General features: G+C 44.8%; 1 protein-coding gene across 1 annotated transcript; it reads left to right on the top strand.

The window, feature by feature from the left end:
- Positions 1-19,491: 19,491 nt before the first annotated feature.
- Positions 19,492-23,508, top strand: LOC100087919 (transcription cofactor HES-6-like). Its single transcript, XM_029071930.2, has 4 exons — positions 19,492-19,670; positions 20,695-20,790; positions 20,921-20,999; positions 22,624-23,508. The coding sequence occupies exons 1-4, from the start codon at positions 19,608-19,610 to the stop codon at positions 23,046-23,048; spliced, it is 663 nt and encodes a 220-aa protein (XP_028927763.1). The 5' UTR covers positions 19,492-19,607; the 3' UTR covers positions 23,049-23,508.
- The last annotated feature ends 663 nt before the right edge of the window (positions 23,509-24,171 follow it).

Here is a 24,171-nt window from a genome sequence, read left to right as displayed (position 1 = left end):
AATAATCACTCTTCCCCCCTTCAAAGTCCTACTGAGTGTGTACCTCCTCCAAGAGGCCTTTCCAGACTAAGCTCCCCTTTTCCTCAGCTCCCCCTCCCTCCCAAATCACCTCGACTCACTCCCTCTGCTCTTTCTCCTCTCCCCCTGCCCCACAGCACTATTTATTTATATTGATGCCTGTTTACTTGTTTTGATGTCTGTCTCTCCCCTTCTAGAGTGTAAACCTGGTGTGGGCAGGGATTATCAGTCTTTATTGCTGAATTGTACTTTCCAAGCACTTAGTACAGTGCTGTGCCCACAGTAAGCACTCAATAAATATGAATGAATGAATGAATGAATGAATGAATGAATGAATGAATGAATGAGTTGTGAAGGACGTTATGATAGAAGGTAAGCTTGAGGTGGGTGAAGACTGAGAATTAGGGTATAGTGGGAAAAGAGAGCTGAAATGTAAGATGGGGAGAGTTGAGGGATGGAGAGTCTAAGAATAATAATTATAATAATAATAATCTTATTTATTAATCATTTACTAGGTGCCAGGCACTATACTGGGCACTGAGGTGGATACAAGCAGATTAGGTTGGACATAGTTCCTGTGCCATGTGAGGCTGACAGTTTCAATCCCCATTTTACAGATGAGGTAACTGAGGCTCAGGGAAGTGAAGTGATTTGCCCAAGGACACACAGCAGAAAAGTGATAGAGCAGGGTTTAGAACCCATGACCTTCTGATTCCTAGGCCTATTCTCTATCCACTCTGCCATGCTGCTTCTCTAGACGAATACTATAAGAAGCTAATATTGTGAACATAAAATTGGAGTTTGACAGGAAGCACTTTGATAGTCATGAACAAGACATCCATAAAGCAATTTAGGTAAAGTACCAAAACAATTCCCTTTCAAAAAGCCAGTGGCTATTTGTAGGCAACTGCCAGACAATAATAATAATAGTAGTATTTGTGAAATGCTTATTATATGTCAAGGATTAGAAGATAATCAGGTTATTCACAATTTCACACCACAAGGGGCTCATAGTCTAAGTAGGATTTAATTCCTGTGTTACAGATGAGAAAACAGAGGCCAAGGGAAGTGAAATGACTTACCTTAGGTCACCCAGAAACCTAGTGGCAGAACCAGTATTAGAACCTTGATCCTCTGACTCCCAGGCCTGTGCTCTTTCTCCACTTGGCCATGCTCCTTTCTCTTGATCATTGCTAATATTGATAGCCAGTGACTCAGTCAGTCAATCAATCATATTTATTGAGCACTTACTGTGTGCAGAGCACTGTACTAAGCATTTGGGGGAAGGTACAATATACCAAGAGTTGGAAGACATGTTCCTGACCTAGTCTGTGTTCAAGCCTTCTGTGTCCTTTTAAGCTGAGCTGGCCCCCCTTTCCCTCCCCATGTCAACTACTGGTGCTCTCATGACCTTTGAATTAACGAATTCAGCAGAAGAATTAAATCTAACTTTCCTTACCTGTAAAAATGGAGATGAAATACCTGCTCTCACTCCCCCTAGCCTGGGAGATAGGGATTGAGTCTGATGTGCTTAAATTGATTGCATCTAGCCCAGCACTTAGTACGTTAGGCACATAAATAAGGGCTTAGCAAATGCAACCACACAATTTTGATTTCACAATCTCTCATAAATCAACCAAACACTGGCACAGCCACATAGCCCACTTCTTGAGTCTTGAAGTTGCTCATTAATGATGACATATTTTGAAAAACTGATAATAATAACAATTGTAGTATTTGTTAAGCACTTACTACATTCCAAATATTGTACTAAGCGCTGGGGTAGATACAAGATAATCATGTCCCTCCTGGGGCTCATAATCTAAGTAGGAGGGAGAACAGGTATTGAATCCCCACTTTGCATATGAGGCAACTGAGGCACAGAGAAATGAAGTGACTTGCCCAAGATCACATATCAGGTAAAATGGCTTTAAAACCCGGGTCCTCTGGTTCCAAGACCCATGCTCTTAAACCAGTAGCTAAATGGCTGAGTCCAAAGAAAACTAAAAATAGGGAATAATTAAGGAAGTGATCACCCCTCAGAGTGAGAAATAGCCAATTGCCTGCTCAGCCAGGAAACACTGGAACTTAGAGTCTCTACAAATGAAATGGAGATGGAAGACCAACCCAGTGAACTGTCATTTCCCACAGAAAAAGTGGAAAGGGTTAAAACACTTCTCTGCCCCCCAGTAGACTTGCTGTCTATTTCTCTGCTGGTTATTAGATTGTTCACGGCTATTAGATTTGTTTGAATAACCTCTTTTGTTCTATAGCATTTTCCCATGTCCCAGTATTCACCAGGCAGTCGCGTGGCTTCAGTCAGAGCTAGACTAAGGCTCTGAATTCCTAAAGAAACTTTTTCCCAAATAAGACATCTGCCTAAAAGCAAATCTGCCAACATCTGCCACACTCCCCCACCCCACACTTTCAAGACTCTTTCTTCTAGCCTTAAAAAGGGTAGGAACAGATGCGAAAAAGTTGTTTTCTTCTTAAAGTGTGTGAAATGGAGACAAATAGCCATCCTCACTAAAAGGGGGAAAGGAAACGAAAGCCAATTTGACACTTGCTTGGCTGAAGGTCTGGGAGGAGAGCAAGGCTTTGTCTAATAGAGGGGCTCTACCTTTTCAGTAAAATATGACATTTCCAGTGCCAAAGTTGCAAGACCAGTCCCAAAGTACTTCCAAGAAGGGTGCATCATAAATTCCATCTGGGCTTATACCAGCTCCCACCTGCTCCCCTGCACAGATGTCACATTTCCATTTCAAGGAAAGAAGCACTTCCAACTGCTCAGCCCACCTTATTCCTAAGTATAGGGTCCAGTCTGCTGTGTGACCTTGGGCAAGTCACTTCACTTCTCAGGGCCTCAGTTACCTCAGCTTTAAAATGGGGATTAAGGCTGTGAGCCCCATGTGGGTCATGGACTATAACCAACCTGATTAGCTTGTATCAACCCCAGCACCTCGTACAGTGCCTGGTACATAGTAAGTGCTTAACAGATACCATTAAAAAAAAAACCAATGGGCACTCCTAACCTATAAACTTTAAGACACTCAGTCAACTCTCCTTCTGCTGTGCCTCGATCTCACCTACTTCACTGCCGACCCCTTGCTCATGTCTTGCCTCTGGCCTGGAATGCCCTTCCTCCTCAAATCCATCAGATAATAGCTCTCCCCGCCTTCACAGCCTTATTGAAGCACATCTCCTCCAGGAGGCCTTCCCTGAATAAGTCCCCCCTTACCTCTTCTCCACTACCTCCTACATCACCCTAACTTGCTCCCTTTGTTTTTCCCCACTAAGCCACCACAATTATGTACATATCTGTAATTTATTTATATTAATGTCTGTGTCCCCCTGCATCTAGACTGTAAACTCACTGTGGACAGGGAGTGTGTCTGTTTATTGTACTCTACCAGGCGCTTATGATGATGATGATGATGTTGGTATTTGTTAAGCGCTTACTATGTGCCGAGCACTGTTCTAAGCGCTGGGGTAGGCACAGGGGAATCAGGATGTCCCACGTGGGGCTCACAGTCTTCATCCCCATTTTACAGATGAGGGAACTGAGGCCCAGAGAAGTGAAGTGACTTGCCCACAGTCACACAGCTGACAAGTGGCAGAGCTGGGATTCGAACTCATGAGCCCTGACTCCAAAGCACGTGCTCTTTCCACTGAGCCACGCTTAGTAGAGTGCTCTGCACACAGTAAGCACTCAATAAATACAATTGAATGAATTGAATGAATGAGTATCCATTCTTCTCCCACTGATACCTGGCTTGCATTCTCCACTCCTTCCCAGTAATTTGCTCACTATGCCTTATTCCCATCTCTCCCACTACCAACCGCTTGCTTACAATCTTCCAATGGCTCATTACTCCCCCAACCACCCTTTTAATCTGCCAGACCTCAGTTCTCCCCTTCTTATTGCCTTTCTATTAGTAAAAATAATTGTGCTATTTATTAAGCACTTACTATGTGCCAGGCACTAAATGGTACTAAGCGCTGGGATAGAACCAAACTAATCAGATTGGACACAGTCTCTTTCCCACAGTGTCTTAATGCTCATTTTCCAGATGAGGTAACTAAGAGAAGTGAAGTGACTTGCCCAAGGTCACACAGGAGACATGTCAGAGCAGGGATTAGAACCCAGGTCCTTATGACTCCCAGGCCCATGCTCTATCCACTAAACCATGCCACTTCTCTAGCTGGGCCGCTTCTCTGAAATCACATCTTCTCCAGGAAGTCTTCCCTGATTAATTTCCCCTCTCCTCATGTTTCATCCCCTACAACTACCACTCCAGTACTTCTCTGGACCAATCAAATGTTTGTGAGGTCGACCTTGGGTCTGTAATAATAATAATGTTGGTATTTGTTAAGCGCTTACTATGTGCCGAGCACTGTTCTAAGCGCTGGGGTAGACACAGGGGAATCAGGTTGTCCCATGTGGGGCTCACAGTCTTAATCCCCATTTTACAGATGAGGTAACTGAGGCACCGAGAAGTTAAGTGACTTGCCCAAAGTCACACAGCTGACAAGTGGTAGAGCCGGGGTTCGAACCCATGACATCTGACTCCAAAGCCCGTGCTCTTTCCAGTGAGCCACGCTGTCTGTAGATTGTAAGCTCCTTGTGGGCAGGGATTATGTCTACCAACTCTGCTGTATTTTACTTTCTCAAGTGCATAGTACAGGGCTCGCATACAGTAAGCACTCAGTAAATACCACTGACTGATTGAAAGAGTAACCTACTTCATTCAGTCGTATTTATTGAGCACTTACTGTGTGCAGACCACTGTACTATATGCTTGGAAAGTACAATACAGCAATAAAGAGAGACAATCCCTGCCCACAACAGGCTCCCAGTCTAGAGGAGGGGAGATAGACATCAGTACAAGTAAACAGGCATCAGTATAAATAAAAATTATAGATATATACATATATACGTAAGTGCTGTTGGGTTGAGGGAGAGAGCAAAGGGAGGGAATCAGGGCAAATGGAAGGGAGTGGGAGCTGAGGAAAAGTGGGGCTTAGTCTGGGAAGGCCTCATGGAGGAGGTGCACCTTCAGTAGGGCTTTGAAAGGGGGAAGAGTGATTATTTGGCAGATTGGAGGAGGGAGGGCATTCAAGAACAGGAGTAGGATGTGGGCCAGGGATCGGCAATGAGACAGGTGAAATTGAGGCCCAGTAAGGAGGTTAGCACCAGAGAAGCAGAGTGTGCAGGCTGGAATGGAAGAGTGAAGGGAGGTGAGATAGGAGGGGGCAAGGTGATGGTGAGCTTTAAAGCCAACAGTGATGAGCTTCTGTTTGATATGAAGATGGATAGGCAACCACTGGAGATTTTTGAGGCAGAAGGAGACATGTCCTGAATGTTTCTGTAGAAAGACAATCTGGGCAGTGGAATGAAGCATGGACTGAAATGGGGAGAGGCGGGAGGTCGGGAGGTCAGAAAGGAGGCTGATGCAGTAATCTAGGCAGGATAGGATGAGTGATTGTACTAACGTGTTAGTGGCTTGGATGGAGAGGAAAGGGTGAATCTTGTTGATGTTGTGAAGGTGAGACCACCAGTATTTGGTGACGGATAGAATACGTGGGTTGAATGAGAGAGCAGAATCAAAGATGACACCTGTCTTGAAGGCAGGAGGAGATACAAGCCTGGACAGAGGATGAGAGAATAGAGGAGATGTAGATTTAGGTATCATCTGCAAAGTGATGGTATTCATTCATTCATTCAATAGTATTTATTGAGCGCTTACTATGTGCAGAGCACTGTAGTAAGCGCTTGGGATGAACAAGTCGGCAACAGATAGAGACAGTCCCTGCTGTTTGACGGGCTTACAGTCTAATCGGGGGAGACGGACAGACAAGAACAATGGCACTAAACAGCGTCAAGGGGAAGAACATCTCGTAAAAACAATGGCAACTAAATAGAATCAAGGCGATGTACAATTCATTAACAAAATAAATAGGGTAACGAAAATATATACAGTTGAGCGGACGGGTACAGTGCTGTGGGGATGGGAAGGGAGAGGTGGAGGAGCAGAGGGAAAAGGGGAAAATGAGGCTTTAGCTGCGGAGAGGTAAAGGGGGGATGGCAGAGGGAGTAGAGGGGGAAGAGGAGCTCAGTCTGGGAAGGCCTCTTGGAGGAGGTGATTTTTAAGTAAGGTTTTGAAGAGGGAAAGAGAATCAGTTTGGCGGAGGTGAGGAGGGAGGGCGTTCCAGGACCGCGGGAGGACGTGACCCAGGGGTCGACGGCGGGATAGGCGAGACCGAGGGACGGCGAGGAGGTGGGCGTTGAAGCCTACTACCTACTACCTGCTTGTTGTGCCGTATTCTCTTTTTTCCCACCACTGACCTTTGCTCCCACCCTCCTACCTGCCTTGGAAGTCCTCTGAGAGGCCTTCTCTGATTAATTCTTATTCTTCTCAGATATAGTCCCTAAACTACCCACACCTGTGCGCTTGTGAACTCCAACCTCACAATATATTTACCCTGTCCTCTAGACTGTAAGCCTGTTGTGGGCATGGAACTTGTCTACCAAATCTGTTATATTGTACAATCCCATGCACTTAGTACAGTGCTCTGCACACAGTAAATGCTCAATAAATGCAATTGATTGCCCATCAATTGCCCATGAACTCTAGTAGCTGCCCATCAAACAGAAACTCCTTACCAGAAGCTTTAAAGTACTCTATCACCTTGCCCCCTCTTACTTTACTTCCCTGATTTCCTACTACTATTCATTTATTCAATCATATTTACTGAGCACTTACTATGTGTGGAGAACTGTACTAAGTGCTCGGGAGAGTACAATACAACAATAAACAAACACATTCCCTGCCCACAACGATCTTACAGTCTAGATGGGGTCGGGGGGCGGGCGGTGAGGAGACAGACAGACATTAATAAATAAATAAATTACAGATATGTATATAAGTGCTGTGGGGCTGAGAAGGCAGAAAAAAAGGGAGCAAGTCAGGGTGATGCAGCAGGAATGGGAGAAGAGGAAATGAGGGCTTAGGCAGGGAAGGCCTCCTGGAGGAGATGTGCCTTCAATAAGGCTTTGAAGAGGGGGAGAGTAATCGTTTGTCAGATTTGAGGAGGAAAGGCATTCCAGGCCAAAGGTAGGATGAGCGTGAGAGGTTGGCGTCAAGATAGACGAGATCAAGGCACATGAGAGGTACTCAGCCCGCACACTTTGATCCTACTCACTGTACCTCAATCTTGTCTATCTCACTGCTGACCTCTTGCCCACATTCCGACCCTGGCCTGGAATGCCCTCCCTCTTCATATCTAACAGATGGCCACTCTCTCCATCTTCAAAAGTGCTTGGTACATAGTAAGCGCTTAACAAATACCATCATTATTATTCAAAGCCTTATTAAAAGCACATCTCCTCCAAGAGGATTTCCCCAACTAAGCCCTCATTTCCTCTTCTCCCACTTCCTTCTGCATCTTCCTCACACCTGGATATAGACGTTTATTCACCCCTCCCTCAGCCCCACAGTCCTCATGTACATATCCACAATTTATTAATATTAATGCCTGTGCTCCCCTCTAGACTGTAAGTTCCTTGTGGTCAGGGAAAGTGTCTACCGACTCTGTTATATTGTATTCTCCCAAGGGCTTTAGTACAGTGCTCTGCAAACAAAATCATAAAAAGTGCTAAATAAATATAATCGATTGATTGCACACAGTAGGTGCTCAGCCAATACCATTGATTGATGAATGACTGAAAGCCGGGTGCTTTTTCTGCCTCTAATGAGAGACTCTCAGTCCTCACAATCCTGACTTGAATGAGGACATGGGAAACAAGATTGCCTTTACAGAAGTTACCTTGTAGTTAATATCCTTGGAAACTATTTTTGTTTTTACTTGAAAACCAAAATTCTCACTCACACACACACACACACACACACAGAAAAAAAGCTCACAACCATTTGCATTGCCAACTGTGACTACATTTACCTACACACGATCCTTTCAATAAGCAAAGGAAGAAAAGAAAAGATATACCAGCTGGAAGATGTCTTTAGAAAGTAGGAGAGAGAAGAGTTTCTGGACAAAGTGATAAAAGCTGTCCTGGTTTCCATATCTGCAGGAAGACCTCTTCCATTTACTCTTCTGATTTCTGGGTCCTTGATGAGTTTGAACCTCTAGGGCTAAGTGAGCCATCTATCTCAAGCATCCCAAGCTGTTCAAATGCTTAGTAGAATATTGTTATATCTAGGAAATTGATGACTTCTTCTGAAGGGCAGTCACACAGGTTCAAAAGGTCACTTGGTTTGGTGCATGGGGGTGTGAAAGGATATATCTGTACTCTATTTTCTACAATCGGAGGTATTGATTTGTACAGCTAAAGCATTTCAAAAATTCACATTAGCCTTATCTCCCTCCTCCTGACTTAGACTGAGAGCCCCTAATGAGACAGGGACTGTCTGACCTGATTATCTTGCATCTCTGCCAGCATTTAGTAAAGTTCTTGGCACACAGTAAGTCCTTAACAAATGCCACTATTATTATTATTATTACTATAATTACTGATGGCTGGAAGTAGCTGCCCTTAGCCCTTAGTAGCTGTTTGTAGTATTAGTTTCCAAGGGAACAGTAGAAACTGATGGAATACATCAGGGATAAACAGGGATACACCAGGGATACACAGGGATACACCAGGGATACAGCAGGGGTAGCAGCATGGAGAACAAGGATGAGTCTCCTTAAGCAACTTGGATCAGCCTGAGGGAGGTTGGGAGCAGGGTGTAGAGTTAGGTGCAGAGCTATTATTATTATTACCTTGCTTGTTTTAGGGTCCAGTTAGTTGCTTTACAGATTGTGTTCAGATTGTGTTTCTCTGCACCACTCAGCAGGGAGAGTGGGCTCTGATAGAGGCAGAGAAGCAGTATGGCCTAGTGGAAAGAGCACAGGCCTGGGAGTCAAAGGTCCTAGGTTCTAATCCCAGATCAACTTGCATGGCCTTAAGCAAGTAACTTAATTTCTTTGTGCTTTGTTACTTCATCTGCAAAATTGTGATTAAGACTGTGAACCCCATGTGGGATATGAACTGTGTCCAAACTACTGTTTTTCAGCATGGCACAGTGGAAAGAGCACGGGCTTTGGAGTCAGGGCTCATGAGTTTGAATCCCAGCTCTGCCACTTGTCAGCTGTGTGACTGTGGGCAAGTCACTTAACTTCTCGGTGCCTCAGTTCCCTCATCTGTAAAATAGGGATTAAGACTGTGAGCCCCACGTGGGACAACCTGATTCCCCTGTGTCTACTCCAGCGCTTAGAACAGTGCTCTGCACATAGTAAGCGCTTAACAAATACCAACATTATTATTATTAATGGCATTTATTAAGTGCTTACTATGTGCCTAACATTATACTAAGTGCTAGAATAGAACCAAACTAATCAGATTGGACACAGTCCATGTCCCAAATGGGGCTCAAAGTCTTAACCCTCATTTTACAGATGAAGCAACTAATCTTGGCTCTTCCACTTGACTGCTGTGTGGCTTTAGGCAAATCACTTTACTGCTCTGTGGCTCAGTTACCTCATCTATAAAATGGGGATTGAGACTGTGAGCCTCACATGGGACAGGGACTGTGTCCAACCCTATCTGTTTGTATCCACCCCAGCGCTTAGTACAGTGACTGGTAAATATTAAGCGCTTAACAAATACTGGAAAAAAACCTGAGGCACAGAAAAGTCAAGTGGCCTGCCCAGTGTCACACAGAAGACAAGTGGCAGAACCTGATTTAGAAATTAGGTCCTTCTAACTTTCAGGACCTTGTATCTACTCCATTGCTTAGAATAGTGCTTGTAGATAGTAAGCACTTAACAAATCTCATTTAAAAAAAAACAACAAAGGATCAAGATCTGGCCTGTAAACTCCTCCTCTAGACTATCCTTGAGTGGGGGGGTCCATGGCAAGATGGGTGACACTGAGAAGGTTAGCACTAGAGAGAAGTGCGTGGGCTGGGATACAGAAGGAGAGAAGTGAGGTGAGGAAGGAGGGGGCTGAGTTGAAGTAGTAGGGGGCAAGGTGATGGAGGACTTCAAAGCCAATGGTGAGACATTTTTGTCTGATATGAAGGTGGATGGGCAACCACTGGAGTTTTTTTTTGAGGAGGGGGGTGACTTGTCCTGAATGTTTTTGTAGAAAAATCATCCGAGCAGCATAGTATGAATTGGAGTGGGGAAAGACAGGAGGCTGGGAGGTCAGCGTAATTCAGGTGGACTAGGATGAGTGATTGTATTAATGTGGTAGCAGTTTGGATGGAGAGGAAAGAGCGGATTTTAGCGATGTTGTGAAGGTGGGACCGAAAGGATTTGGCGATGAATTGAATATGTAGGTTGAATGACAGAGAGGAGTCAAGGAAAATACCAAGAGGATGGGCTTGTGAGACAAGAAAGATGGTGGTACTGTCTACAATGATGAGAAAGTCAGGGGGAGGACAAGGGTTTGGGTGGGAGGATAAGGAGCTCTGTTTTGGACATGTTAAGTCTGAGGTGATGGAATGACATTCAAGTAGAGGTGTCTTGAAGGCAGGAGTAGATGCAAGACTGCAGAGAAGGAAAGAGATCAGGGCTGGAGATGTAGATCTGGGTATCAACTGCATAGAGGTGGTAGTTGAAGCTATGGGAGCGAATGAGTTCTCCAAGGGAGTCGGTGTAAATAGAGAATAGAAGGGACCCAGAACTGAACCTTGAGGGACCCCACAGTTAGGGGTGGGTGGCAGAGGAGGAACCTATGAAGGAGACTGAGAATGAACAAATGGCCAGACAGATAAGAGGAGAACAAGGAGAGGAACGAGTCAGTGAAGCCAAGGTTGGATAATCTTTCCAGAAGAAGGAGGTGGTCCACAATATCAAAGGCAGCTGAGAGGTCGAAGAGGATTAGGATGGAGTAGAGGCCGTTGGATTTGGCAAGGAGGAAGTCATTGGTGACCTTTGAGAGGGTGGTTTCTGTGGAGCGAAGGAGATGGAGGCCAGATTGGAGGGGGACAAGGAGGGAATCGGAAGAGAGGAATTTGAGACTGTGGGTGTAGACACCTCGCTCAGGGAGTTTGAAGAGGAATGGTAAAAGGGAGATGGGGTGAAAACTGGAGGGAGCCATGGGGTCAAGGGATGGTTTTTTAGGATAGGGGAGACATGGATATGCTTGAAAGCAGTGGGGAAAAGGCATTGGAGAGTGAACTGTTGAACATGGCTGTTAGGGAGGGAAGAAGGGCAGGAGCGTGAGTTCTGATATGTTGCTAAGGAATGAGGTTAGATGTGCAGGTAGAGTGGGTGGCTTTTGAGATAAGGCAGGAGATCTCTTCTAAAGATACTGTTGGGAAGGATAATAATGTTGGTATTTGTTAAGTGCTTACTATGTGCAGAGCACTGTTCTAAGCGCTGGGGTAGATACAGGGTCATCAGGTTGTCCCACATGGGGCTCACAGTATTCGTCCCCATTTTGCAGATGAGGTAACTGAGGCACAGAGAAGTGAAGTGACTTGCCCACAGTCACACAGCTGACAAGTGGCAGAGCCGGGATTCGAACTCATGACCTCTGACTGCCAAGCCCGGGCTCTTGCCACTGAGCCACGCTAAGGATGGCCGAGTTGAAGAGGGGGCTGGAAGGGTGAGGAACTGAGAAGGGATGGAGCAATTTTAGGGAGCTCACACTTATGGTGTCATTCATTCACTGTACTAAGCGCTTGGAAAGTACAATTCAGCAATAGAGACAGACAGTCTCCACCCACACCGGGCTTACTGTCAATTTTCTTAATAAAGTAGGTGGCCAGGTCACTGGGGTCAAGGGCTGGGGGAGGGGGTACAGTGCTGTGCACCCAATAAACGCTCAAAAAATACCACTGATAGATTGATTTCCCCTAAAGAGTCTGAAAGTGATAGTACTTGCAGGTCAACGGAGATCATCCCTTCTGGGGAATTCTTGGGCTAAACAAGCAACATGATTTAGTAACAGTCACTAACCCTTTCAACTGGCAAGCTTCCCATAACACTACTATTCTATTCTTTAAGTGATATGGAGCTTTTATCTTTCCAACCCTCGAGGCCATTAGTTACCTCTCCTCGGGGAGGGCTAGAATAGAATCAGTGGGGTTCCAAAGCACCCATTCCATTTGGTTGCAGGCAGATAACATCCGGCCCGCAGGGATCCTTTTACATTCCCTCCCTTCCAGTCACTTAGCACTTCCCTCGGGAGAGCCACTCAAAAGAAACCTGATACCCAGCACAAAGGCTCCAGGGCTCTGGGAAGCAACTATATTTAGCAAAATGGACAAGCCTTTCGAGTTTGCTAATATTTTGTGAGGTTTAAACAACTGCCTTTCGGGGGCTGATGGAGAAGAGACTTTACTACCATTCAGAGGAAATTCCATCTCTTGATTACAAATCTGCCTGAAAGGTAGTGAAAGGTAGCAGAATATTTTCCATTTTATTTCTGCTTGAAAATATTTTCAAGCAGAAAATAAAGCGTTCAATAAATATGACTGAATGACTATTTACCCTTCAATCTGTGTTTGAGTGGGGCAAGCGAGTATGCTAAGGAGAGGGGTTTTCAGTTTTGACTAAGTCCTCATTTTCTCTACTCCCGTCCCTCCTGCGTTGCCCTTGGATTTGCATTCTTAATTACCCCACCTTCAGTCCCATAACCCTTATGTACTCTAGGCTGTAAGCTCATTCATTCATTCATATTTGTTGAGTGCTTACTGTGTGCAAAGCACTAAGGGCTTGGGAGAGTACCATATAACAGACAATTATATGCCGGTTTCACCTCTACAATATCGCCAAGATCCGCCCTTTCCTCTCCACCCAAACGGCTACCTTACTATTACGGGCTCTCGTTATATCCCGGCTAGACTACTGTGTCAGCCTTCTCTCTGACCTCCCTTCCTCCTCTCTCGCCCCGCTCCGGTCTATTCTTCACTCCGCTGCCCGGCTCATCTTCCTGCAGAAACGATCTGGGCATGTCACTCCCCTTCTTAAACAACTCCAGTGGTTGCCTATCAACCTCCGCTCCAAACAAAAACTCCTCACTCTAGGCTTCAAGGCTCTACGTCACCTTGCCCCTTCCTACCTCTCCTCCCTTCTCTCTTTCTACCGCCCACCCCGCACGCTCCGCTCCTCCGCTGCCCACCTCCTCACCGTCCCTCGGTCTCGCCTATCCCGCCGTCGACCCCTGGGTCACGTCCTCCCGCGGTCCTGGAACGCCCTCCCTCCTCACCTCCGCCAAACTGATTCTCTTTCCCTCTTCAAAACCTTACTTAAAAATCACCTCCTCCAAGAGGCCTTCCCAGACTGAGCTCCTCTTCCCCCTCTACTCCCTCTGCCATCCCCCCCTTACCTCTCCGCAGCTAAAGCCTCATTTTCCCCTTTTCCCTCTGCTCCTCCACCTCTCCCTTCCCATCCCCACAGCACTGTACCCGTCCGCTCAACTGTATATATTTTCGTTACCCTATTTATTTTGTTAATGAATTGAACATCGCCTTGATTCTATTTAGTTGCCATTGTTTTTACGAGATGTTCTTCCCCTTGACGCTGTTTAGTGCCATTGTTCTTGTCTGTCCGTCTCCCCCGATTAGACTGTAAGCCCGTCAAACGGCAGGGACTGTCTCTATCTGTTGCCGACTTGTTCATCCCAAGCGCTTAGTACAGTGCTCTGCACATAGTAAGCGCTCAATAAATACTATTGAATGAACAATTCCCTGCCTGCAGTGAGCTCACAGTCTAGAGGGGGGACATTAATGTAAGTAAATAAGTAAATAAATGAATACATTACAAATATATACAGATATATGCATATGTGCTGTGGGGATGGAAGGATGAATGAAGGGAGCAAGTCAGGATGATGCAGAAGGGAGTGAAAGAGGAGAGGAAGGCTTAATCAGAGAAGGCTTCTTGGAGGAGATGTGCCTTCAATAAGGCTTTGAAGTGGGGGAGAGCAATTATCTGTCTAACATGAGGAGAGGGGGCATTCCAGGCCAGAGGTGGGATGTGGGGGAGAGGTCAGCAGTGAGATAGACAAGAGACTGAGGTACAGTGAGAAGGTTAGCGTTAGAGGAATTGTGTGCCAGCTGGGTTGTCATAGGAGAGTAGCAAGATGAGGTAGGAGGGGGCAAGGTGATCGAGTGCTTTAAAGCCAATGGTGAGGAGTTTTTGTGTGGTGAGGAGTTTTTGTGTGATGTGGAGGTAGATAATAATAATAATAATGTTGGTATTTGTTAAGTGCTTACTATGTGCTGAGCACTGTTCTAAGCACTGGGGTAGATATAGGGTAAGCAGGTTGTCCCACATGAGGCTCACAGTCTTCATCCCCATTTTACAGATGAGGTAACTGAGGCACAGAGAAGTTAAGTGACTTGCCCCAAGTCACACAGCTGAAAGGTGGCAGAGCCAATTTTAGAACCCATGACCTCTGACTCCTAAGCCCATGCTCTTTCCACTGAGCCATGCTGCTTCTCTGGGCAACCACTGGAGTTTCTTGAGGAGTGAGGAAACATAATCTGAATGTTTTTGAAGGAAAATGATCTGGGGATCAGAGCGGAGTATGGACTGGAGTGGGGAGAGAAAGGAGCCAGGGAGGGCAGCAAGGAGGCTGATACAATAATCAAGGCAGGATAGGATAAATGCTTTCATTAATGTGAGAGCAGTTGGGATGGAGAGAAGGCTCAGATTTTGGCAATGTTGTGAAAGTAGAACTGACAGGATTTAGTGATGGCTTGAATTTGTGGGTTGAACATAAGAAAGGAGTCAAGGATAATGCTAAGATTATGGGATTGTGAAACAGGAAGGCAGGTGCTGTCAACAGTGAAGGGAAAGTGAGCTGGAGGACAGGGTTTTGGTGGGGAGATAAGAAGTTCAGTTTTAACCATATTAAGTTTGAGGTGATGGGAGGACAACCAAGTAGAGATGTCTTGAAGGCAGGAGGAAATGCAAGACTGCAGAGAGGGAGAGAAATAAGGGCTGGAGATGTAGATTTGGATGTCATCAGCATAGAGGTGATCGTTGAAGCCTTCTGATCAAATGAGTTTTCCAAGGGAGTGGGTGTAGATGAATCTGTAGTTGTAGATGCAGATGCTACGGAGTCTGCTAATTCTGTTGTATTCACCCAAGCAGTTAGTACAGTTCGCTGCACATAGGAAGAGCTCAATAAATATCATTGGTTGATTGATTAATTGATGTACATATCCATACACTCTAGGCCATAAGCTCCTTGTGGGTAGGAACAATGTCTACCAACTCTGTTATGTTGCATTCTCCCAGTGGCCTACACACAGTAAATGCCCAGTGAATACCACTGATTGAGTGATTGATTGACTCTTCCTCAGGGGATCTCTCCCAACAAATTTTATTCATTCACTCATTCATTCATTCAATCGTATTTATTGAGCTATTACTGTGTGCAGAACACGGTACTAAGTGCTTGGGAGAGTACTACATAACAAAAAATTTGAATTGCTAGGAAGGCTTTGAGACTTGCTCTATGTCCAGGCCTGCAGTAACCAAAATTAGTTAACGTTGAAATGCCTTCCTGCCTATCTGAGCCTGATCCTGCTGCTCAGAAGTATTTTTTAAACCTTCTAAAAAGTTATTAAGGAGAAGTTGTTACTAAGAAAAGTCCTCTCCCCCAATCCCTATCTTCAGTTCATCCTCCTACCCCTTTCCTGACTTGGGTTTTGACCCTTCCTTCCCCTCCACTCACTACTCTCCACACTTCTCTTCAATCCCAGCCTCTTAGAGTATCCTGTAACAGAAGCACCACAACCTAATGGGAAAAGCCCAGCCTGGGAGTCAGAGGACCTTGAGTTCTCATCCCAGCTCCACCACTTCCCTGTTGTATGACCTTGGGAAAGACACTTAACTTCTATGGGCCCCAATTTGTGAGCCCTCTAGACTCTCCTCTAGACTGCGAGCCATCTTGGGTCATTAACCTGTATCTATCCCGGGGAGTCCCCTCTCAGAGTCACACTTGAAAAGTTTCCAGTACTCTACCAGTGTCAGCTACAGGAGGGAGAGTCAAGCAGAGTTATACCATTCCATTCCTAGCTTGGGCAGTGGTTAGCGAGTGGAAGGCAATCTGCTACAAGTCAAAACTCTCCTGTGCTGGGCAGCAGCGGCATGGGAGAGAGTCGAGGGTGGAGACTCGAGTTTCCTGCACAGAAGGCAGCAGTGGTAAACCAATTCTATATTTTTACCAAGAAAACTCTGTGAATACACTACCAGAATGATTGCAGATGTAGAGCAGGGCATTCTGGGAGAGATGTAACTGTGGTGTCACTATGGGTTGGAAATCTCGATGGCATAAGACAAGACAAAAATCCTGGTGATTAGTAGAGTTGTTGGCACATCCTAAGTGCTTAACATATGCCATAATTATTATTAGTAGTATCCTGGGCAGTGAGTGATTAGGAAGAGGAGCTTTCTTTCCCACTCTTGGTGATGAATCTTTAGATCTAGTTGTTTCTGTTTTATTCCTGTTCCGCCTCTGCAGAATTAAGGAACCGATACTGAGTGCAGTGATGAAAGCAGTGAAGTATTGTAGCCATTTATAAAATGCATCCTAGTTCAATGTATTCATATCATGTGACACCCTCTGTGATTGCTGGAACATCTTATTTGAAATTCAGAGCATTTAATCCCCAAATCTCTACTAATTTATGATTCCCTTAATTGCATAACCTTTCTTGCATTAGACAATCATCTCATACAGTAAAGAAGTTGCCTTTGCTACTTATCTTGTCATTAGCCCTCATACACAACACATATGCCTGGTCTCTTGTACTCTTCCCTTGCTCTGCAACTGTCTCTTTCTGTCCCCTATAGAGCGAGCCCCCGTTAAGGGGAAACAACTCTAACTCTCCCTCTGAGCACTATTTCATTATCTTGTATTGCAGCAAATGCAATGACCTTTTCATTAAGAAACAGTCATCCCAGCATTGGCTCCGTGTTTCTATTGGTTGCACTACAAGACACCCCAGATTCTTGCAGCATATAACATTATACAAAAATACAAGCCCCCAAATACATGTGATGAGTGTTTCCTATAGATAAGGAGTGTATGTTGGGAGAAGAAGGGAGTGCTAACCCAGTGATCTGTGAGAATCAGAGTCTGAGAGAAAAGCAGGGAACCCTCAAAACTGCTCTCTAGCTTCTTTTGAACCTAAGGGATTCACATCCAAACCCCGCCTCTTCCTGCCTGTGGAGATCCAGTGATGAATTTGGCACTTGCCTAAAAGATGACATTTGCTTGGCTCCACAGGACTATGTCAAATCCTGCTCATTAGCAAAACAGCAGGCAAGAGGGGGATGGGAGAAAGTGGGGAACACAGTGACATGAACTCTTCTCCTGACTACAACCTGATTTTACATCCTTAAAGAGGACAAAACGCCTGTTCACCAAAACCATCTACAGGATCTCTTCAGCTATCTAGGACTCAAAAATGTTGGGCAGAAGACTCACCAAAATAAAATAATTCATATACGCACACAAAAACTGATGCTCAGGGATCTTGACTTAGTGGAAAGAGCACAGGTGTGAGAATCAGAGGACATGGGTTCTAATCCTGATTCTGCCACTTGTCTGCTGAGTGAGCTTGGGCAAGCCACTTCACTTCTCTGTGCCTCAGTTACCTCATTTGTAAAATGGGGATTAAAACTGTGAGCCCCACGTGGGGCAACCTGATTACCCTGTATCTACCCCAGTGCTTAGAACAGGGCTTGGCACATAGTAAGTGCTTAACAAATACAATTATTATTATTATTCTGTTGTGACATTCCCACTAACATTTTAATAGGGATTGAGTCCCACCATGAATGAAATAAAAGTTATCTCCCAGAAACATATTCTCACTTGCAGCATGGTCTAGTGGAAAGAACATGGGACTGAGAGTCAGGAGAACTGGGTTCTAATCCAATTTCTGATGTTTGCCTGCTGGGTGACCATGGGCAAATCACTTAGCTTCTCTATATCTCAGTTTCCTAATCTGTAAAATGAAGATTATTAAATATCTGTTCTCCCACCCACCTAGTCTGTGAGCCCCATGTGGGACAGGAATTTTGTCTTATCTGATTGAAGTGTAGCTTCTACAGTGCTTGGCACATAATGAGTCCTTAACAAATACCTTAAATATTAAACTAAATGTCATCCATCAATCAAAATATTAATCAGTCATATTTATTGAGCGCTTACCGTGTACTTATTGTGTATCACACTTGGAGAGCCCTTCTTCTTTACCCCTGCACACACAAAAGACACTCCGCCTGCTGGTAAAAATCACAGGTTAGTTTTGTCCTTTAGTTTTCTACTTAGGAGAAGCAGCATGGCCTTGTGAAAAGAGCATGCACAGGTAGGTTTGGCAATCAGAGGACCTGAGTTCTAATCCTGGTTCTCCCTCTTGTTTGCTATGTGATCTTGGTCAAGTTACTTAACATCTCTGTGCATCAGTTTCCTCGTCCATAAAATGACCTGCTCTCCCTACTGCTTAGACTGTAAGTCCTATGTGGTACAGAAATTGTGTTCGGTCTGATTAAATTGTATCTACCCTGGCGATTGGTAAAGTATTTGACTTAAATTCCACAAGTATTATTATTATTATTATTATTAGACCTATCCTTGGGGCCACTTTCCTGACATGCTCCTTGATTTCAGCTGGGGGATGAATTTTAGGGGAGAGAGATGGGTAAAAATTCTACCTGCTTACAGCATGTGTGATCAGTCATATTCACTGAATGCTTTCTGTGTGCAGAGCACTGTACTAAATGCTTTGGAGAGTACAATGTAACACTGTTGGTAGGCTCATCAATCAATTGTATTTATTGAGAGCTTACTGTATGCAGAGCACTGTACTAAGCGCCTGGGAGAATACAACAATAAACAGATACAGTCCCTGTCCACAACTTGCTTTCAATCCAGAGGATAAGCTGACTGCCCACAAAGGTTCCTATTCCTCCATGCAGATGGCAAGGAATAGGGAAGATTTGGGGGGAGATGGGGGATGGAGTTTTTCTGGTCCAAGGAGGTACCAGCCCAGTGAGGAACCCTAACCATCACACAAGACACCCAGGTTTCCAGGCCAGAAGGGAAAATGTCCCAGGTGTAAACCGACAGGTTCCCAGTCCATTTTTTTCCCAGGAAGCGGGGCAAATTAAGTAGGGAAATGGGCGACCAGGCTCTAAGGACCCCCCCCCCCTCTTTTTGCGTGCTTGCTTCTTCACAAAAGAATCCGGCAAAGCCCAGCTTTGTAGGCTGGACATCTGCTGCTATCTGGAGGGTAGTGTGTGTGTGTGTGTGTGTGGTGGCGGGGGAGATTGGGGGAGGGTGTCAGGCGGCCTTTGAAAAGAAGCAGTGACCTGTCAGCCTTGATTGATGTCCTCAAGCCTCTGGGCCCGACCCCTCCTGTGGGAAAAGCAGTGCAACCGAGGAGTACCCTCATTCACATGCTAATTCCAAGCTATAAATATAAGCCGGTTGTTGTGGGGTGGGGGGGAAGAGTCAAGAGAAGCAAAGAGCTCATTGCGAAAGGAAGAAGCCCCTGAAAAAGTGGTTTCTTCTGCCACTTCTGCACTGCGTGGAGGGGCAAGCAAGCTGGATTATGACTGCTACAGCCATGGCTGGCAGTGTGCACAAACTCCCCAGCACCAAGGAGGAAAGAAAGGTAGGCCTCTTCTCATCACCCATGAATTGCAATAATAGCAGGGTCTGGAAAAGTGGGGGTTCGTTTTGCAGATTGACAATCATTCTCTGGGAACCTCCTAGGATTCATGAACATTTGGGCACATCGTGGGACAAACTGTAGAAACAGGCCCTCTGCAGAGAGTAAGTTTACTTAAATGCTAGCGGAAACTCAATCTGCAGATTTACTTGTCTCCATTGCCTGCCTCCATCTATGGGAGAATCTACTGTATGCTCGGGAAAGTTTTAATCATTTGAACCTTGAGAAATTTTACAGTTTGCTGAAATCAAAGAGATTTGTTATTGAAGGTAGTCTGCAGAGAAAGTTTTAGTGTATTATTCAATCTGTTGATAAGTATGCAGTTTGGTACAGCCTGTGTACGTGCAAACAGGACTTTCGTGTTTATAGGCATGTAATTACGTTCCCTGATGTCAAATCCCCCAAAGAAAATATTACACATTAAGGGAAATGACATGAATTAGAACAGGAAAAGTTGCTTAAGTTCTAGAAAGAAAAATGATCCAGACATGTAAGTACAAGCGAGAATGCCATAAATGGATTTTACAATGTTCCTATCCCAAGAGAATAATCAGATGTCCTATGCCCAATATTTTCCTCTTATCCTGCTGTGTTTGCAGGTAGTTAAGATCTATGCCTTGCCACTCACAGATCCACAAAATATATGAGCGTATTTATTGAGTGCTTACTATGTGCAGAGCACTATACTAAGCGCTTGGAAGAGTACAGTATATCAAAGTTGGTAGACATGTTCTCTGCCCACAATGAACTTACAGTCTAGAGGGGGAGACAGACATTAATATAGATAAATAAATTACAGACATGTACATAAGAGCTGTGGGCTGAGGGAGGAGTGAATAAAGCGCAAGGATGACGCAGAAGGGAGTGGGAGAAGAGGAAATGAGGACTTAGTTGAGGAAGGCCTCTTGATAAGAATAAATCACAAAACAAGTATATTTAATTCCTCACTCTGATTTTTCACTTCCAGTTAAGGAAGCCTCTGATTGAGAGGAAAAGGAGAGAAAGGATTAACAACTGTTTGGACCAGTTGAAGGAAGCAGTTGTTGGTGCCTTTCATCTGGATGTAAGTGCAGATCAGAATCTCTTTTTTTCCCTCGTTTCCCTTTAAAAGAAATTGCTTATTAATGCAGGCCAAGTCACCCTAAATGAGATCCCTCGCCCTTCCTCTCTCTCTCCCCTTCTCTGAAACGCAGCAATCAAAGCTTGAAAAAGCAGATATCCTTGAAATGACGGTGAAACATCTCCAGAATATCCAAAATAACAAGATAATGGGTGAGTTCTTCATTATCAACATTCTGCAAATATTTATTATGACTCTTTTTGCACAGAGTGGAGATGTCTGAAGGGCTATTAGACAATGGGGTATGCATGGACCTAGGAGTCTGAGGACCTGGGTTCTAATCCTGGCTCCATCACTTACCTGCTCTGTGGCCTTGGGAAAGTCACTTAATTTAGAGAAGCAGAGTGGCTCAGTGGAAAAAGCACGGGCTTGGGAGTCAGAAGTCATAGGTTCTCATCCCGGCTCTGCCACTTGCCTACTGTGTGATCTTGGACAAGTCACTTTACTTCTCTGGGCCTCAGTTACCTCCTCTGCAAAATGGGGATTAAGGCTGTGAGCCCCAAGTGGGACAGGGACTGTGTCCAACTTGATTACCTTGCATCTACCCCAGCACTTAGAAAGGTGTTTGGCACACAGTAAGTGCTTAACAAATACCATTATTATTATTTATTATTATTCTCTGTGCCTCAGTTTCCACAACTGCAAAATGGGGATTCAATTCCTGTTCTCCCTCCTACTGTGAGTTAATCCTCTAGACTGTGAGCTCGCTATGGGCAGGGAATGTGTCTGAATTTATATTGTGCTCAGTACAGTGCATTGCACACAGTAAGCGCTCAATAAATTGATTAATAATACTAATACTTAGACTGTGACCCCTATGTGGGACAGGGACTGTGTTCGGCTTGATTAACTTGTATCTACCCCAGAGCTTAGATCGATGCTTGACACATAGTAAGAGCTCAACAAGTACCAGAAACAATATAAACTGACCTGTCAAGGTCATTTCCAATTTACACTAAAGTCCTTTCTGAAAATTTATCTGTACCACTAGATGGGACTAGAGAACTGGTTCTTTCAGAAAGCGGGGTATGCTTTTTTCTCAGCAACCCTAGACTTCCTCCCATAATAATTTTTTTAATGGTATTTGTTAAGCACTTATTAAGTGCCAGGAACTGTACAACGCACTGGGATCAATTCAAGCCTATCAGATTGGTCACAGTACATGTCCCACATGAGGCTCACAGTCTTAATTCCCCTGGTACAGATGAGGAAACTGGGGTCCAGAAAAGTGAATTGACTTGCCCAAAGTCACACAGCAGACAAGTGGTAGAGCTGAGATTAGAGCCCAGATTAGAGAAGCAGCGTGGCTCAGTGGAAAGAGCACGGGCTTGGAAGTCAGAGGTCATGGGTTTGAATCCCTGCTCTGTCATTTGTCAGCTGTGTGACTGTGGGCAAGTCACTTAACTTCTCTGTGCCTCAGTTACCTCATCTGTAAAATGGGGATTAAGACTGTGAGCCTCACGTAGGACAAGCTGATGACTCTCTATGTCCCCCAGCGCTTAGAACAGTGCGCTGCACATAGTAAGTGCTTAACAAATACCAACATTATTATTATTATTAACCCAGATCCTTATGACACCCAGACCCATGCTCGAGGCTACAACTTCTCCTACATTTGATGTGAGACTGATTTTTATTTTATCCCGCTATTTAAAAATCCAAATTAAAAGCCAACATCACTTCAGTTGTTCCATTCTCCCTCTGAAGCAAACTCTCTTAGCCGTTCGCACAACCAGGCTGAGCTAGCCCCACTCTAAAGCCCGCTCTCTCATGCAGAGGAGTCCACAGAGGGCCTGGAAGCTCAGCAGAGATTCAGCACCGGCTACATTCAGTGCATGCATGAAGTTCACAACCTCCTGCTCTCCTGCGAGTGGATGGACAGGACGCTGGGGGCCCGTTTACTCAATCACCTTCTCAAGTCGTTACCCAGATCCAGTGAAGAAACCTGTAAAACCTCCATGAAGTCTTCCACCTCAACTTTCACCCCTCCAGAAGCTGGGAAAAATCCCATCTCCAGAAAGGGAAAGGCTCCAGACCCTACGTCGCCTCGGGACCAGTCCTCCCTCAAGGAGGACAAGCCCTCTGAGAAGAATCCACCTCAGTCACCTCTTCCTTCTCCAGTCCCGATACTGCAACCCAATCTCTCACATAACCACCAGCCAAGAGGGCTGGGGGCACTAGATATGTGGAGACCGTGGTAAAACTGTTTAGAACCTTCCCTCTAATCCGAGGCGGTTCTATATATATCTTATAGATATGTTTCTTTAAAGCACTTTTTGGAACAGGACTGTTCTAGTGGGTGTCCTAAAGACCAGGGTACTTCCAGCAGAAGTAAACCTCTGTGTAGCCTGCATTGTAGAAGGCGGCTATTATTGTGTATTTATTTAATGCAATTAAATTATTGTAATCAAAACTTCTCCTCTTGCTCTTTAGGGCCTATCAATTGTAACTTTTCTCCCCATTCCCAAGGCTATGAAAAGAATTAACATCCTACTAATAAAAACAGATGCTTGAGGTGTTTCTCAGTATGGCACACTACTCCCAAATCTCTCCCCAACCTTATCCTCAGTGTTACATGCATCATTTCAAGAAATCTGGATTTGACTCCCATGGAAAGAGCAGGGGCCTGGGAGTCAGAAGGTCATGAGTTCTAATCCCGACTCCACCACTTGTCTTCTGTGTGACCTTGGGCAAGTACCTTAACTTCTCTGTGCCTAGGTTCTCTCATCTGTAAAATGGGGATTAAGACTGTGAGCCCTATGTGGGACAGTGACTGTATCCAACCCAGTTATTTTCGTATCTATCCCAGGGCTTAGAACAGTGCCTGGCACATAGTAAGCACTTCACAAATACTATTATTATTATTATCATTATAAATTGAATGTCCATAGGTATTTTCTGAAATGTCTGCCTAAACTAGAGCTTTGACTACTTACTTGGCCTGAGTTTTCAACAGTAGGAGAGAAACGGAGGAATTGTATTTTTTACTTTTTTGTTGTTTTCTTATTTCGGGTAAGGAGAGAGGAGGAGGGTATAGAGGGATGTAACTTTTGTGCTTTAGTAAGGCACTTTCGGGGAGTAATTCCTGACTGCTCACATCAGTCAGTCATATTTCTTGAGTGCTTCTTTGTGCAGAACATTGCACTAAGCACTTGGGAGTGTACAACACAACAATAGAAAGGATACATTCCCTGCCCATAATGAGCTTACCATTCTTTCCTCAACTGACAAGTACTGGCAAATTGAGACCAAAATCTGTTTCCTAGTAAAAACGTATGATTTGTTGCCAAGCACAGTATTTCATCCACTTAGGTCACTCAAATT

This window comes from Ornithorhynchus anatinus, chromosome 1, assembly GCF_004115215.2.
Source record: "Ornithorhynchus anatinus isolate Pmale09 chromosome 1, mOrnAna1.pri.v4, whole genome shotgun sequence".
Lineage (NCBI taxonomy): Eukaryota > Metazoa > Chordata > Mammalia > Monotremata > Ornithorhynchidae > Ornithorhynchus > Ornithorhynchus anatinus.
Note: the sequence above shows the minus strand (reverse complement) of the source record. Positions and strands in the feature narration are given on the sequence as shown.

Coding starts and splice junctions, on each gene's coding strand:
- LOC100087919 (XM_029071930.2), top strand. CDS start 19,608: ATGACTGCTACAGCCATGGCTGGCAGTGTGCACAAACTCCCCAGCACC. Junction 19,671..20,694: donor GCACCAAGGAGGAAAGAAAG/GTAGGCCTCTTC, acceptor TTTCACTTCCAG/TTAAGGAAGCCTCTGATTGA. Junction 20,791..20,920: donor TTGGTGCCTTTCATCTGGAT/GTAAGTGCAGAT, acceptor TCTGAAACGCAG/CAATCAAAGCTTGAAAAAGC.